The 16,573-nt window shown below is 36.8% G+C and overlaps 1 protein-coding gene across 1 annotated transcript; it reads left to right on the forward strand.

Moving 5' to 3' along the window:
* Window positions 1-844: 844 nt before the first annotated feature.
* On the forward strand, window positions 845-14,218 carry LOC137265671 (sperm flagellar protein 1-like). The gene is made up of 6 exons (XM_067801102.1): window positions 845-1,170; window positions 7,215-7,326; window positions 9,240-9,439; window positions 10,794-10,884; window positions 11,205-11,313; window positions 11,970-14,218. The coding sequence occupies exons 1-6, from the start codon at window positions 1,008-1,010 to the stop codon at window positions 12,096-12,098; spliced, it is 804 nt and encodes a 267-aa protein (XP_067657203.1). The 5' UTR covers window positions 845-1,007; the 3' UTR covers window positions 12,099-14,218.
* The last annotated feature ends 2,355 nt before the right edge of the window (window positions 14,219-16,573 follow it).

The raw sequence follows: 16,573 nt of genomic DNA on the forward strand, positions 1-16,573 counted from the left end.
GCTCATTACACATAAGTATTAATCACACCTGGATTTAGGGGCCCAGTGGTTAAAGCGCTCACTCGTCAAACCCAAGATCCGCCTTCGAAGTCCCCACGTATGTGCAATGTGTGAACCCTATTTCTGTCGATATTGCTGGACTGTCGGTAGCGTAAACTGAATTTACTCACTACCACTGGATTTATTCTTGGCTAATTGACAGTCACCTGAATCAGTACTGGCTTCTCTTGTTAAGTAAGACTGAAATAAGAAATCAAGACAACGGTACATTTGACTGTGTCGAAGTCCGTGAACCGAATTAAACGACTTCACAAGAATTAAACAAATATCTGCTCTATTTCAGATGATACAGGTTCTGTGCTCCCTTCGACTTTTAAATACCTGTACCTGAATTCAGATTTCTTTGATTTGTTACAATGTACGAGGACTATCTCCTACTATGAAATAACACAAGAAAAAAATACTTGTGATCTCCTTCCAGTATATTACAACACAATTTCTCAGCAGTCCATACTAAGAAACAAATCGACATGCATGTATAGTTCACAATACTTTATGCAATTATTACCACGGGTAAGTTGTTTCAAAGGCATTTAGAAGTTGGAGGAATCAAACTAAAAATGCTTTATGTTTCAACTTCTTTATTCCTTACAAAACTATGGATGACTGTACAGTATGAAACGTTTATGAAAACTAGGGCATATATTATGAACATAATACTATTAAAACAACGCCCCATGCTTGTGAATTGAAGTATATATGTTTGAACTTAGAATAAATAATATTCTGAAGTCCAGAGTGGGTTCATTGCTCTAATTCCTTTGGAGGTTATACCACGCCGAATACGTCTGTCGATTAGTACTATCGTTACCAGACGACGGGCACGCTCTGAGCAGAATGACAGCGGTTGTGAACAATGTAGAACAGTATTATCGTATGATTGTTCTAAATGCACCGCTTTATTTCCGTGGTACGAAGATTCTGGGAAATGAAAGCACCGTTTAGTTATGACGGAATATATTTTAGCCAAAAAAAGTTTGAATGGAGTTACCCGAATGGAAATGGACGATTATTTTGCCGATTCCGAGATTGAGAACCTTTACAGTTGGCTGGACAGGATTGAATTTTCCCGACCGAAGAAAAATGTTGGGAAGGATTTTTCCGATGGAGGTAAAAATATTTGAACAGGGTTCTACATTTTGGAAACACGTAAACAGTGCTATCGTCACGTTATTACAGTAGGATCTATTTTGATTACACTAAACAAACACAACAGCTAGGTATCTAGGAATTTAGAGGACATAGATAAATGTTTCTTTAATTTTGTATAATGTCCTGATAAGCATTTTCTTTTGACATATATTACACAAGAAACTAAACGTTGTTCCAGCAACTATGCAATCCTCACACAGAGATTGATCTCTGGGTTCCAAATCAGTTCTCTGATAATTTCTCAAGTTGTAAAACTACATGAATACTATATTTGAGATCAACTCTTCTATAATATGTTGATTTGTCTGCTCTAAGCCTCTATCCAAATAAATGTTCAAATGGAAATCACCATCTGAACTAGTCCAGTTGTGTTTGTAAGTGCCTTTCTTAGCTGTTCATGGTTTACATTGTTACTAGTTTACAATACTGGAACCTAGTTACTATACAAAACTGTTCAGTATAATTATAATTGAATTTACTGCTGAAAGCCATTCATGTACATTACAGAACAAACCTGATGGATAACAACTTCTCATATTTGTGGATGTGACATTTTGACACAGATTCTTTTACTGTTGTTTTAATGCTTCACACAACAGATGTACTTGATTCAAGAACATTAGAAGTTCTCATTTTGGCAGATATTCAAACAGATCAACTCTAAATCTCATTCTTGAGTGCATAGATACATGTGGGACAAGTTCCGCTTTAAAGTATTTGTTGAATTAATAGCATGTAGATACAAGTTAGTTTGTATGGATTAAAAATTAACTTCATTATAAAAAAATGTCAGTTATGTAGTACAAACTTAACAGATGCATTTTCTAATACTGGCATGTTTGGATTTGCTTGCCAAGGAGAACTTGGAATGTTTCCAAGTTCCATTTCATGTGTGTAAACACATTACATACAAGCTGCTTTCAAAGAATTCACTCTTAGAGACTTCTAATCATGGTAATTATGTTGAAGTTTAGCTCTTTACATTTTGTTTCTAGCTGAACTATTCAGTCAACATAATCGGTATTAATGAATTGGCTATAGACACTACAGGTCTACAGACATTTTTTCTCCAATGCCACAGTTGTTGATGTGAGGTGGTTCAAGTACCAGTCCGCCCTAGATTATTTGAATAGGAAAACCTGTACACAATAGTCTGAAGCACAACTGGTCAGGGATATTTGATTTCTTAAAAGCCTCAGTAGCCATCAGAAAACTCATGTAAGCAATAGCAGTTTCTGACACTCACCTGCTTTCATAATCAAGATTGTGTTTAACATTCATGCCATAGTTTGTGAAGCTAATATTCCAAATGCTGGAAAATGACAAAGAACAGCAGTAATTAAAGTCATTCCACTGACACATGAGCTCCACAAAAATGAATGTAAAATGCCAGGATATTACGAGCATGCTTTTCTTTGTGAGGAACGAAGTGCCAACTTTCCAATTTTTCAGGTACAACGTTAAAGTATTATTTGAACTGATACATTGCCTCTTTTTATGATAATTTAGTAATGTGTATTATATATTTTAATCCTAACAATCAAGCTTCATCAAATTCATCACGCTTAGTAAAAATTTAGGCTGCAAAATATTACAATGAAAATTCACATGTTGATTGAAAATGTTATACTTGCGTACGTCATTTGTATACATGTCACAAATTTCTCTTAAAGGTTTTGTAAAGTCAGTTACTCCTAACTATGTGATTGTTTGTATGAATTAAAAGTTAACTTCATCATAAAAAAACTGTAAATCATGTAGCTGAAATCTGACACTCGCAGGTGCGTATTTCATGTAAGCCTGTTTGGATTAACTCGTCAAACAGAAACTTGGAATGTTTCCAAGTTCCAATTCATGTGTATAAACACAGTCACATCCAAGCTGCTTCCAAAATATTTGCTCTTAGAGATTGCTGCCCAGTAATTATGGTGATCAGGCTACAATATTCAGGCTACAATAAACAATTTAAAGGAATGTTCTGTGTTCTATATATTTCAGTTTAACACAAACTAGAATTTTTGCAAACTATTTTGTTGACTCCACAATAAACATGATCTTGTTTGTATTATTTTTTAATTATTTTAATTTATTTCAAATGTGAGTAAAGAGGCTGCATGTGCTTTGGGCATTATTTATAGGATGAAGATAAGATGAATTGTCCCTAAGTGTTTGATTGTAACCAATGGAAAATTTTGTTCAAAAACAATCCCCCAAAGAAATATTTTGTTAACTCTGCCCATATGAAAATCTAATTCTAGAAAAATAAACAAATGATATCAGTACGTAATCTGCAATGAACACCTACGTCTTTAACATTTCATTATGATTAAATCATTTTTATATTTCAAATCCTTTTTCATTTGCGTAGATATTTTGCCCTCTGTTACCACTTGCATGTTGGTAAATTTGCACAGAAACAAAACAAGAAGAATACTGAATAAACACAAGCACTGAGGACCTTCCCAGATAAATATACTCCACCCTGTCATGCTTAGTCAAGTCTGTGTGCTAGACTGTAAAACACAATGGTCAAACATTCTGTGCGAGAAGAGTACCATTGAAGGTTGTGACACTGTTATGGGACACTTTGTTCTTGTTTTTGTTTCTTTGCAACACTAAAATAAAAATAATGAACCTGTTCACTTAGTCCATGGAGACTTGTTAGAGTCAGTAAAAATGTTATGCCTTGAACCTATGAGTATAGGGTGATATGATATCTCTTGGTTCATTTAGATCCAGAGAGATATGATCTTAGTGGGTAATATGTTTTATCTCAAAAGCATGAAGGTAACATTTTGGAGATTTGTCAGGGTTGTAATTTTTGTATTGTTAGGAAAAGATTGATCCTATGATTACCAAAGTAAGCCATAACTCTGACATCAAACAGAAGCCTTGGCTAGCAGGCTGGGAATAGTGCCATGAGGTGTCTGTGATTCCAAGTTTAATATTCTTTCAGGCACACTGTGAAAATAGATTTTTTTAAAAACTATCATTGTTTTCTTCTTCTGAGGTATTTTAACATTGTATGTACACATCACATTTAGCATATTGTGACAACGTTGGAAGTGTTTCTTCTACAGGAGAGTTGTGTATTTTGGGAAACAGATACTTGAAGTCCTAACAGAATAAAGAATGTAGGCTAAGACATGGTTGATAGAGGATCACTGCTAATGGAGGACAGAAGCCTGATGCTTCTTGACTGAATCAGGAGAATCATACAATAAATATTCCACCCTCAACTTATTTCTGTCAAATGTGTGTAAATTTCATTCTCGGAATTTAGTTCAATATAGTAAGGTAGCAATTTATTGCAAAAGTCCCCTACATAAGCTATGCTGGACAAAACTAGTTAGGGATATATGTGAATTTTGAAATTATGAATAATGATGTATTTATTCAGTGACATACTGATAAAATATCAATAATAAAAATACTGATATCCCTAACTTATTTTGTGCATTATAGAATAGAAATAGTTTTGTTCACCCTTTGTACAACTTAATTGTGTTGTTAGAATTTTTTTTCTCATTCTAAGCTCTCCTACTTTAAAGTAAGGTTAAAAAAGTGCTGCTGCCTTACAATGTAAAAATGTCTTCTTGGGAATGTAAACAGAGTGTTAAACTATCACATGTAAACTGATGTGAACCCACTGGTAACAATAGTGGGATCAGCCAAGGCTTTGAAGCCTTTCTCTCCACCCCATATATTCTCACCAAATGTTTTAGATATCCGTGGCGATGAGATCCTATCTCAGCAAGCTGGCATTGAGTGACTAAAAGGATATCCTGACTGTAAGCCGTAACATTCAGGAAAACTGACAAGCACGGAGACGCCTAGTTAGGCCACAATCAACAACTACATGCTGGGAATAACTGATCTATTTTATTGAATTTCCAGTTGATGTACCTTGATTGAGATTATGTGTAAGTTTCAGCAGCAATATCGACCCAGTTAATGTCCCTTAAGAGCCTAATTACCCAGGTTTTGTGACGTTTAGTCATGTACTAACTGCAAGTCAAATCTCTTGTTCGCCTGACATGTCTTTTATGCAAGCTTGCTGTATTGTGGCATAAACTGTATAGGTAAAATATTGAGTAGCGTATTTAGATGTATACAAATGAGCTTTGTCACCATGAACACAGGAGACCTTGTCAGCCATAGCGTTTGTAGCTGTGAGTGTTTATAAATCAATACAGACAAGCAAGAAGAATGGGTGCTTAAGGTTCACAAGGCAGTAAGGACTTTATGCAGTACTCTACCCTTCACTTTGTTGTAGTAGGTGAGGAGGTTAAAGGTAAAATACAATCATAGGTCGAGATTGTTATCTATTGCAAGTTTGTATTATAGTCTTTAAGTTCATCTGACTTTTAAGTCATTTGGGAAGGATTCTGTTTTACGTCTTTGTACGTGTTTTTGTGAAAACTTTTTTATATGATGGGACAATTAATATCATGACAACTCGATCTATTTTTTGTTGTTGATGTCTGAATATATTGTAATGCTTTTGATCGTAGAGGGCTTGTGTTGTCATTTATAGAATCAGTTTGTTGTACACACTTGGCTTACGGTCGGTAAAATTCAGCAGTAACTGCTTTTCATATTGTTGTTTTCCTGCTTTTATTTTTATTGGGTTCAGTTGAAAGATGTATATTTAAAGTAAATGCTTAATACAATTTGTTCAAATAGTTATTGTGCATGCAAGCTCAAATTTCCCTTTCTGTATGATTTCTGTAGTTTAAATGTATAGGGTGATTTGACGTTCTTAGTAGACAGGAACATAGTATTGGGTAAGGTCTTAGACTGCCAAGAGTTTCCCACACTCAGTGCTTTGTGTACAACAGGAAGTCCATGTACCCACTATATTAGCGTAAACAAGCAAACCTCAATTCCAAATGGTCACAACCTTAATGACAAATAATATGGAGTAAGCACCCCCACTACTGTCCCTGTACACTGGACATTTAAGGATACACCTGCTTCCAAACTCACCTATTACATGGCACAACCAGAGCAATTTTTCATCAGTGGAAGGAAGTCTTTCATGTAATGGACACATAGATATAGGGTCTATAGGGATCAAACCATTCCAATAGCTGGAACCAGTGAATATTGCTGTTATTTCCCACAAAGGTTCTTCTCATCAATAACCCTGTTCATATGGACAGAGGAGTATTTACAGATATAGAACCCTGCTGTCCATAAAGGTTAATGGCAGGACATGATAATGTCTGGAGGATTGTGAGGTCCTGGGAGGAACAGTGACGGCTGAGTGAGTGATCTATGCTACCTACTTGAGTTGCCATGTTATTATGTGAGAAGTGACAGTCCAGCTTGTTCAGGGTATGAGAAGTGTGTTATTTACTGGGAGTCTTTGTGTGGAATCAATACAACATTTATAGGCTCTACTTGTACTTGGGTTTTATTAATGCTGGTTAAAGTTTAATGTGAAGTATTGATCATTCCAGTGTAAATCTAGATACAGGAAATTTTGTTACTATGAGTCACTGGTGAATAAGTAGCTCTGTGGCACTGTTGAATAATTCAGGTGTCAGCTCCATCAACTCCACATTTTTTTATGAATTGATTAGTTGATTAGACATAATAAAACATCAGCTAACATGTGAAGTCAATATTTCAAGATGGATGACAAGACACAAGGTGATGGTTAAATTCTGGAAGTATGTTGTGAACAATTAACCTTCATAAAAGATATAATGTTTACTAAACCTACAGAAATGAAACCATAAATAAATCAATCTGGTAAGTACTCTTTTGTGCAGAGTGAAAAGTGAAATGTTGAATATGATGACCATACAACATATTTATGATTTCTAAATAGGAAGAAGAGAAAGCAAATTTAAATAATAATATTTGTACAATTTTGAGACGTACCAGCCACAATTATTACTATAAAGAAAACAATAAAGAAAACAAAATAACTTAAAACACAACTGTAAAGAATGAAAGCCTGTTTATGGACAGAGGATGGTGTCTGTTTTCAGTGCTGGTAGCAGAGTTGGTACACCATTACTTCCCTCGACTGGTGCAGCTGCACAACTATGCACCAGCCTCTGCACCTAAACAGAAGATGGAGAACTGGTACTACCTCAACAGGTCAGTGTCTTCTCATCTCCTTCAGGCTACCAGGCAGTGTTATGTCCCTTTGTTCTGGCAGGATATGCACACCAGTGATACTTTGTATGCACATCATAATATCATACATCAGTTTTCTGTTTAATTTATAGGTTCTCTATTATGGATCGTCTGGTCCAGACTGATTAATACAGACTGCTGCCATATAACTGGAATATTGCTGAATACGGTGTTAAACCACGAACAATTAAAATCCACATGATGGAAATGGCATCCCTTGTAACTAGGAACCACTTCTAGAAATTTTGCATTAAATATTTACTCAGTCACTTCTAGGGACATGTCTAATTTTCCCAATACTAATTCATCTGGCTGGAAGCCATTGAGTGCATTGAATACCACAAAACCACATACTGTACCATCATCATAGAATCCTCAACATTCTGCCAGGAGCCATATCACTTTCATTCACATTACCTTTAGGACTAGTAGCCACTGTTTGTGTTGGGTATAATAAGATATATAGCATGAACATATGATAACATAAACAATATATGTGTTCTTTATTTTGTGAGTAATATAAGTGAAAAGAGGATGTTGATAAATTTTCTTGCTAACTTGATGTTTTAGGTGAATGATCACTAATGAACCCATGCGACTAAAGAACCTTCTTGAAGGGTTTTTAACTCTTTCAGTTATGTCAAAGGTCAAGGTCATCATTGATCACAATATGTTTTCCTCCTTAGTTGGATCTATAGTTGGTGGAATTAAATCTAATCTGTAAAAGATTTGCTTGACACTGTGGGCTACTGGGTGACTTTCATTTCTTAAGTGTTTGCTAATCTTACTGAGATGTAAGATTCTTCATTTCTCTTGTTATGTGTTGTGTAATTGTTCCTGTTATGTTATTCAAATACTTGATGTCTTCAGAGATTAGTGGAAGGTCACACGTGAAGCTCTGGGGTAGAATAGGTCTTCAGCAACCCTTACCTGCCACAAAAGGCGACTATGCTTATCATAAGAGGCAACGAATTGGATTGGGTGGCCAAACTCGCTGACTCAATTGACACATGTCATTGGTTCCCAACTGTGCATATCGATGCCCATGGTGATGGTCACTGCATTGTCTAGTCCAGACGCAATTTTTTGCAAACACCATATAGCTGGAATATTGCTGACTTCAGCGTAAAACTAAGCTCACTCATTCACTCAGTGGATTTTAGGTCATGATGACCTACTTTCTATGAGAATCCATATTCTTGCAACAGGATTGGAATTGCCATGAAATATGTGCAACCAATGTTAAAGAATATACCTTTTCATATAAATATTGACTTGAGGTGTTTTTACCATAATGTTACTGAAATATGGTACATATTATCAGTGTATGAAATATGGCTGTCTGACCACCCAAGACATGTTTGAGTTCCTATGGACAGTCTAAATTTTCAGCTAGCAAGCCCGATGGTCTGGTAAAAACATGTTCCATACATCATATTATTTTTTGGTGGGCTGTTGAAACAACAGAACCTTAACAAAGTCAAGGTCACTGGAATGGGCGTCTGAAGGAAGTTCTGAATTTTATCTTATACCGAAGTTTCCTACTAGAAATAATCCAATATAGGGTAAACTGAAGTCGGATGGATGGTCATTAAGTCAGAAGTGCATGACTTTATCAGGGTAGTCAGTAGCATGGAAAAGTCTGTTGTATTTAACTTGACATCATGAGACATCTGAAGTTATTAAAACACATTGCAAACATTGAAACCCAGTCAGAATGTTGGATCTTCTGTGTTGCCATGGGTGTACAGTAATGAGTGTTTTTGTATTATCAAGTTATATTTGAAGTCCATGCTTAAACTGGGTCTGTATTGTAAAGACATTGTAGAGTGTTAGTAGTTTGATAGTAATGAACTAAACTGATTACTTTCCAGGCGTGTTTTAAAGAAGCTTGACCTTGATCTCTCCGATGATATCATCAGATCGCTCTCCTACTGCAAGTCCAAAGTGGCAGAGAAAGTTCTGATGATGCTTCGTCTCCAGATAGACAAAGCTCTGGAAAAGTCTGCCACTTACTCAAAACGTTTTCCCAATAACAACTTGTCACAGTCCATGGATAATATGGAGTTTTTAGGTGAGGCCAGTATGCAATAACAAATGTTATTCTGTGACTTACTGTTGGATAGCATGGAGACTAGCAGTGTTATGGAAAGTTTGTCTTTCTTCTTCTGTCTCATATTCAGAAAGTCTATATAGAACTTTTTTTTAAAGGGAAGGGTAGGAAATAGGGTAGGTGTTTGTGAATTGTAAATGCAAAAGTATAACAAAAGTTTAATATTCTTTGGGGCATTTCTGTCAAACGTTTAGTATTTTGGTTGATCTTTGTCAGTAAATGACTGCATTTATGACTTATTGACAAATTCTGGCTACTTTACAAAACAGTAAGCTGTTGCTTGCTCTTGTGGCATTAAGATTAACAGTGGCCAATGTTCATGTTCTTCACGTTTAGCGGGAAGTGGAGAATATAGTATTAGGTTCCGACTGTCTAGATTCTTTTCATATTTGGTACCTAGGTTCATCATAGTAAAAGACAGGTCTGAGTCAGGTTTGGTGACTGTTACCTTCATTGCAAGGTCACAAGGGGGCTTAACTTTTTACCGTTGTCAGCGAGATATCTCAAGAACCATTCCCAGAATTGTCTTCATATTTAAAACCAAGCCTATGCTAGGGAAGGTGCAGGGCCCTGTCGATTTTGGTGACCTTTGCTTAATTAATTTCAAGGTCACGGCAACACTTTGAAGATTTCAGCATGTTAAGTTTGCCAGCAAGATACCTCAAGAACCATTCACTGGATTTTCTTCTGTGACATTCAACATCAAGCTTCATCTAGGGAAGGTGCAGGGCCCAGTAGATTTTGGTGACATTCACTTAATGGTCAAGGTCATGGAGACACTTTGAGGATTTCAGCATGTTCACCTAAATGTTAAGCTTGTCAACGCGATATGATATCCCAATAACTGGTTGCTGGTTTTCTTATTCATCACCAAGCTTTATCATGGGAATGAACTTCATCTTAAACTGCTGCCTTCATTTTCATTACTTTTGATAATTTGTGGCAGGGGATCATGTCACCTTAGTGACTAGCTGTAGTGACTAACTTTAAGTTACTCAGGATCATGTGTTAAGTACTCACTCACTCACTCACTTATCTGAATAGCATCAATCCATCACATATTACTCCATTTTGTCCTCTCTGAGGTATCTCACCATGTCAGTGTGAATTATTTGTTGCCACCATGTCGAAAGCAGAACTTCCTCTAGCTGGCAACTGTAAGTGTAATTATTTGATAAAATTGGTTTGCTGTAGTTTATAGTTTTCATCCTTTGTTAGCCACTTTCTCAGGATTATAGCATTATCTGGAAGATTTTAATATTGAACATAAATGTTATGATGAACTAATACTGGCTCTACATAATATGTGTTTCAGTCAGCCCACGTCTACTCCCCAGCTCAAATGGCTCACAACAAGGAAAGTCCAACTTGTCTCCGAGGCGCCGGATTCCACACACCAGGAGGGAGTATGTGTTATACTGTATCTGGTTTCAGAATGGATTTCAAGTGTTGTTTAAAGATGATGAAATTTGGAAATTTGCCTTAAACTTTATTCATTTAAACAGTTTTAAAATTACTGATCCATAAAGACTCAAGGTAATGATGACACATAATCTGTATCACTTTGAGCTACATATGTTGTCTAATTCAATGAACTACCAGCCTGCAAAATATATGACTGATCCTTAGATGTTTCTGTACCGCCTGGTCATATAGTCAGCTTTGTCTCAGGTGTTTGTGTGTGAAAGGGGAAGCTGTGTCTCAGAGCTGTGTGTTCTACTTGCAGATCTTACACCTCCAACAAGCCTCTGATAGCTCCAGTAATGGATAATGTACCTCGGGCATTGGTGGAGGAGAAACAGCAGGAAGCTGTTGCAAAGGAGGAAACGATTCAGGTGATACATGGTCCTCATTAAAACTACAGAGTCTTGATGTATCTTGATGCCCAGAACAGATGTTAGTGTGACATACACAATGACTGTAACGGGACCATTTCCATTTTCATCTGGATAGACGATTTAGTGGACAGACCTGCTATGTGTTCTATTTGATAGATCATCTATCCAGACACCCTGGGCAGTGTGTTAGCCAAGTGGTTAAAGTCTCTGCTCATCATGCTGAAGACCAGGGTTCAACTCCCCACCTGGGTACAATGTGTGAAGCCTATTTCTGGTGTTCCCTGTGGTGATATTGCTGGAATATTGCTGAAAGTGGTGCAAACCTAAACTTACTCACACCACACCACCTATGTGGATGGATGATTTGAAATAAGAATTTTGAATGATTACCTTTAGTGTGAATGGTTCATAAAGATACTTGTGGAAGTATTTTATGAATGATGGCTTTGTGACCAGGTGTTTTGTGGAGGCTATATGCTTTAACTGTACAATGTGCTGAAAATGTTATTTATGCATAGTCTTATATTTTCACTCTCCAACTTGTCATTTTCACCCAAACTGAAACAGTTAGAAATACAGTAATTTGTTTCCATGTATTAATACAGCAATTATGGCAATGAATACTAATGATTCCCTTTTCTGTTTCAATCCAGATTATGAATGCAAAGATTCGTCGATTGGAGCACTTACTAAGTTTAAAAGATGTGAGAATTGAAGATTTAGAAACACGTCTTAGTAATCTACAACAATCACAGTTGACTCAGCACACTGGAAGACTGTAGTCGTGATGACCGCCTGGTTCCTACTACCTAGGGCACCAGTCACATCCCCTGGGAGTGTGTGCAGGAGACTGGGGGTGGGGGAAAGTCTGTGTGGAGTGGTGCTCTAGAGTGGGAACACTTATCAGTAACAGATATGATATTTGAAGGATAAATTGAACTGGAGGTGAAGATATTTACATGTTGTTTACAGAACAGTTTACTGTTTGTTTCAATGAATAAATGTGTTTACTTATGAACTGTGGACTGTTTGCTACGCAACATTCATGAGCTGCCTTTAATATATGTTGTTATTCTAATGTATTTTGTAGTTTTTGTTCTGATTTTTTAAGACTATTATGGTATTTGAAGTTGAATTGATCACTTAATCAGGGTATTGAGATTTGAGAGATGGTAGATGGACTTTCATCTGTGTAAACTACAGACTACGGTATGACACACTTAGGCTGACTCTTCTTCACAAATTAGCGCCTCGGATCCAACCATCCAAAGATCACTAGCTAAGCTCCATACAAATCAATACTGCTTTCTTAAGAGAATTTACCTGCAGTCAAGTACTTTATGTCTGAAATGAAATTTTTTTCTACATTTGTTACACATGTTTGAATATCTTGCTGTTGATCTCATCAAGCACGAACTGCTTACATGTTCTGTATGCACCAACTTATTACAAACAGACATTTTTTGTAAATTCAAATCATGGAATGAGTATTAAAGTGCTTGAGCAGTGTTGCCTTTTGTAAGTTTGAATTTTCACCATCATGTACTAGTTGTATTATTGAGCTAAACAAATCAAAGCATATCAAGAGTAGATTTTGTTTTATCTTTGTTCAAAGGTCAATTCATCATATTAGTTATTCATGTTTGTTTATTCTGAGTGGAATATTTGTTAATATTGACAGTTTTCTGTGTAAAATTTGATGTTTCATTTGCCCTTTCCTTTGTCGAGTTCCAGATTGTTTGTTACGTTCAGTTTAATGTAAAATGTCGTTAGTGCAACAAAGACATAGAAGCTTATTAAGATGTCAGATGTAGTGCTTTTGATTCATCAATGTCCTTTACATTAAATGTGATTATTAAATTATGAATTTATTTGACAAGTGTGACAGTATATCAAACAAGAAATAGTGGTTAGTTGTTATTCTGATTATTGACAGTCACAAACATATGTGATATACACACTAGGACTAAGTGTACACTTAAAGTGTAGGACTAAGTGTAGTATAGGTGAAACATGATTATCAGCATAATCACTTCACATTCACTTGATTATCACTGACCATCCATGCTTGTGATTTGAATTTCTTGAACTCAGTTTCTAGGAAAATGTTAGCCAAAATTGTCAATTACCTCAACTTGTTCTTTCTCAGAAACCCATATTAAATTATGCTATAATGCAGTTTTGTGGGTCCACTTTCAGAAAGCATTACAGCACAAGTACATGTAGTGTATTGAGGCCAGCTTATTGAGCAGGAGGTATCATTGTCGTAGTGCTAAGATCACTCTGTGTGAGTGGATGCATGTTGACAGTATAGGTTATTTCTAATAATGAATCGTTGATTTACAGCCAGGTATAACTTAGTTGGAATATCTGCTGAGGTGACAATTTAAGTAATTAAGCAAAATACCAAAATATGAATTAACTCACTACTCCCTTTTTAAAGAAAATACTTGGATGATAACTTAACCATTTATCTATATTGGTATTTGTAACAAATGACCAACATCAGTTTTTAACGAAATAAACTGGACGTTTGAATAAATTTGTGCCATACTGTCAAACCCTCAGATCTGACTGACTGTAAACATCAACCGTGCTACAGATCTGAGTGTCTGTTCACATCTACTGTGCTACAGATCTGGGGCCTATTTCAGAAAGCTCTCGTGAGCCTAAGCCCCAGTAACTTTTCTCATAGCATTCGTACCCTCCTATAAAGTAAAATCTTAGGCTAGCGAGAGCTTAGTACAACGGGGCCCTGACTGTCTGTACACATGTGCCGTGCTACAGAGCTGAATGTTGTTGTAGCAACATTGTGATACTTTGTACCTGTTCTGTGATATCTTGTACCTATGTTGTACTCATTGATAGCAATGACTCTGTAAAAATAAACATTTATATTTTATGTGTGCTTTTTATGTTTTTGTTTGGCATCATTCAAAGCCATTGGTTAAAAACAAACTTGTGTTTCTTGTCACTCGTCAGTCAGTCATCAGTCAGTCATCATTTTATCTTAATCTTGCTAACTCTGGATTCACTCAAAGGACGACGTGGAAAGGCTATAATGCCTCAAAGTGTGAGCGAAATGGAGGAATTTCCAGCTTAAGTCATAGACCAGCTTACTTATGGTAATTTTGAACCTGGGAATAGTGAAAACATGAGTGAGTGAGTTTTTATGCAGCTCTCAGCAATATTCCAGCTATATGCTGTCTGTCCATTAATAATCTAGTCTGGACCAGGCTATCCAGTGATCAGCAACATGAGCATTAATCTGTGTAATTGGGAACCAATGACATGTGTCAACCAAGTCAGAGCGTCTGACCACCCGACCCTGTTAGTCACCTCTTAGCATGGGTTACTGAAAGCCAATATTCTAACCTGGACCTTAACAGGTAGTGACTACTTGAAGCTATATACACTGTTAGTTCTAGATTGTAAATATTAAAGAAAGATGTGTCACCCAAACATTGTCGAGGGCTCCATAAAGATGTCATGGTGAAATGAGTCATGATTTACATGCTACATGCTATATCTATTGTCACTGGGAGACAGATGTATTCAAACCACAGTGCTTTGCCCCTGTCATCGATAGTCTGACGGATGACAGATAACTAGATGATCAGTATTGAAGTTTCATCTCGATATACCACACACCTGCCCTGACTGAACCTACAAGTACAATGAATAGCAACCGAAACACTGAGTATTCGGTATACAGTGCTGCTGCTCAATAGTATTCACCTGCATACTTATGTTAAATATAATAAGGTTACTTTTGTATTCAAGGAGCTTGTTTAAGAAAGATCACATGCATGTATAGGCTTTGTTTTGTACAGATGTACATTAAAACATCATATATAGTCTATGCACATCCCGATTATAACCCACTGACTCAACCCAAGGCACTCAATGGTCACTTGGAAAAAAGTTATTACATGTTTATCACTAAAGACTAACAAGCTTATTTACGTCTGTTCCAATTTGTGCTTTGATGAACTTCTGTATTTCATTGTTTCATATTGCAAGTCATGATTACACGATGCCATTTAGAAAGTGGTCAAATGCAACATATGTCATATTTGGGATTTCTAAATGGCATCATGTAATCATAGCTTTCGGCCGTGGGAGCCGTGCCAATTTACACTCATCAGAGGGGTACACAAAGTACACAGTCTAGACTACCAGTTGTCCGACTTTCATTTTTGTGGAAGTCGCGGTAGCTGAGCGGGCTAGGCGGCTGACTTTGTGTGCTGGCGATTAGGTGCCTGACTCTGAGGGTGCGGGTTCGAATCCCGGATGGGACTCAACCGAAAAAAGTGCTAGAATTGAACTTTACTAAGAAAGTGAAATCCCAAATATGACATATGTTGCATTTGACCACTTTCTAAATGGCATCGTGTAATCATAGCTTTCGGCCGTGGGAGCCGTGCCAATTTACACTCATCAGAGGGGTACACAAAGTACACAGTCTAGACTACCAGTTGTCCGACTTTCATTTTTGTGGAAGTCGCGGTGGCTGAGCGGGCTAGGCGGCTGACTTTGTGTGCTGGCGATTAGGTGCCTGACTCTGAGGGTGCGGGTTCGAATCCCGGATGGGACTCAACCGAAAAAAGTGCTAGAATTGAACTTTACTAAGAAAGTGAAATCCCAAATATGACATATGTTGCATTTGACCACTTTCTAAATGGCATCGTGTAATCATAGCTTTCGGCCGTGGGAGCCGTGCCAATTTACACTCATCAGAGGGGTACACAAAGTACGCAGTCTAGACTACCAGTTGTCCGACTTTCATTTTTGTGGAAGTCGCGGTGGCTGAGCGGGCTAGGCGGCTGACTGTGTGCTGGCGATTAGGTGCCTGACTCTGAGGGTGCGGGTTCGAATCCCGGATGGGACTCAACCGAAAAAAGTACTAGAATTTGTACTTTACTAAGAAAGTGAAATCCAAAATATGACATATGTTATATTTCAAGTCCTAAACAATTTTCAGCAATAATTTAGTAAAAATATTTTAGTGCCTTTATTCTTGAGGACAGGAAAGGCTTGTTCATCTGACCTAGCAGATAAAATGTGTCTGTGAAAACAATATAATACATCTTACTGTAATGTCAAAAACATCTCACCGAGTTCAATACCAAAGTCATCGGTCTTAAGCATCAGAGCTTAGTAACAAAATATACATATCAGTACTGACTGATAACATCATAGACTACTTTGCTTTTCAAAAATGTAAAGGATAAAGATACTTTGTCCTGATTAAGCA

This window comes from Haliotis asinina, chromosome 15, assembly GCF_037392515.1.
Source record: "Haliotis asinina isolate JCU_RB_2024 chromosome 15, JCU_Hal_asi_v2, whole genome shotgun sequence".
NCBI classification, from domain to species: Eukaryota; Metazoa; Mollusca; class Gastropoda; order Lepetellida; family Haliotidae; genus Haliotis; species Haliotis asinina.

What these genes read in the sequence shown, in the direction of transcription:
- LOC137265671 (XM_067801102.1), top strand. Translation starts at nt 1,008, where the DNA reads ATGACGGAATATATTTTAGCCAAAAAAAGTTTGAATGGAGTTACCCGA. An exon ending in GAAGGATTTTTCCGATGGAG is followed by an intron (nt 1,171 to 7,214) that starts GTAAAAATATTT and finishes GTCTGTTTTCAG; the next exon opens with TGCTGGTAGCAGAGTTGGTA. An exon ending in GGATAATATGGAGTTTTTAG is followed by an intron (nt 9,440 to 10,793) that starts GTGAGGCCAGTA and finishes TATGTGTTTCAG; the next exon opens with TCAGCCCACGTCTACTCCCC.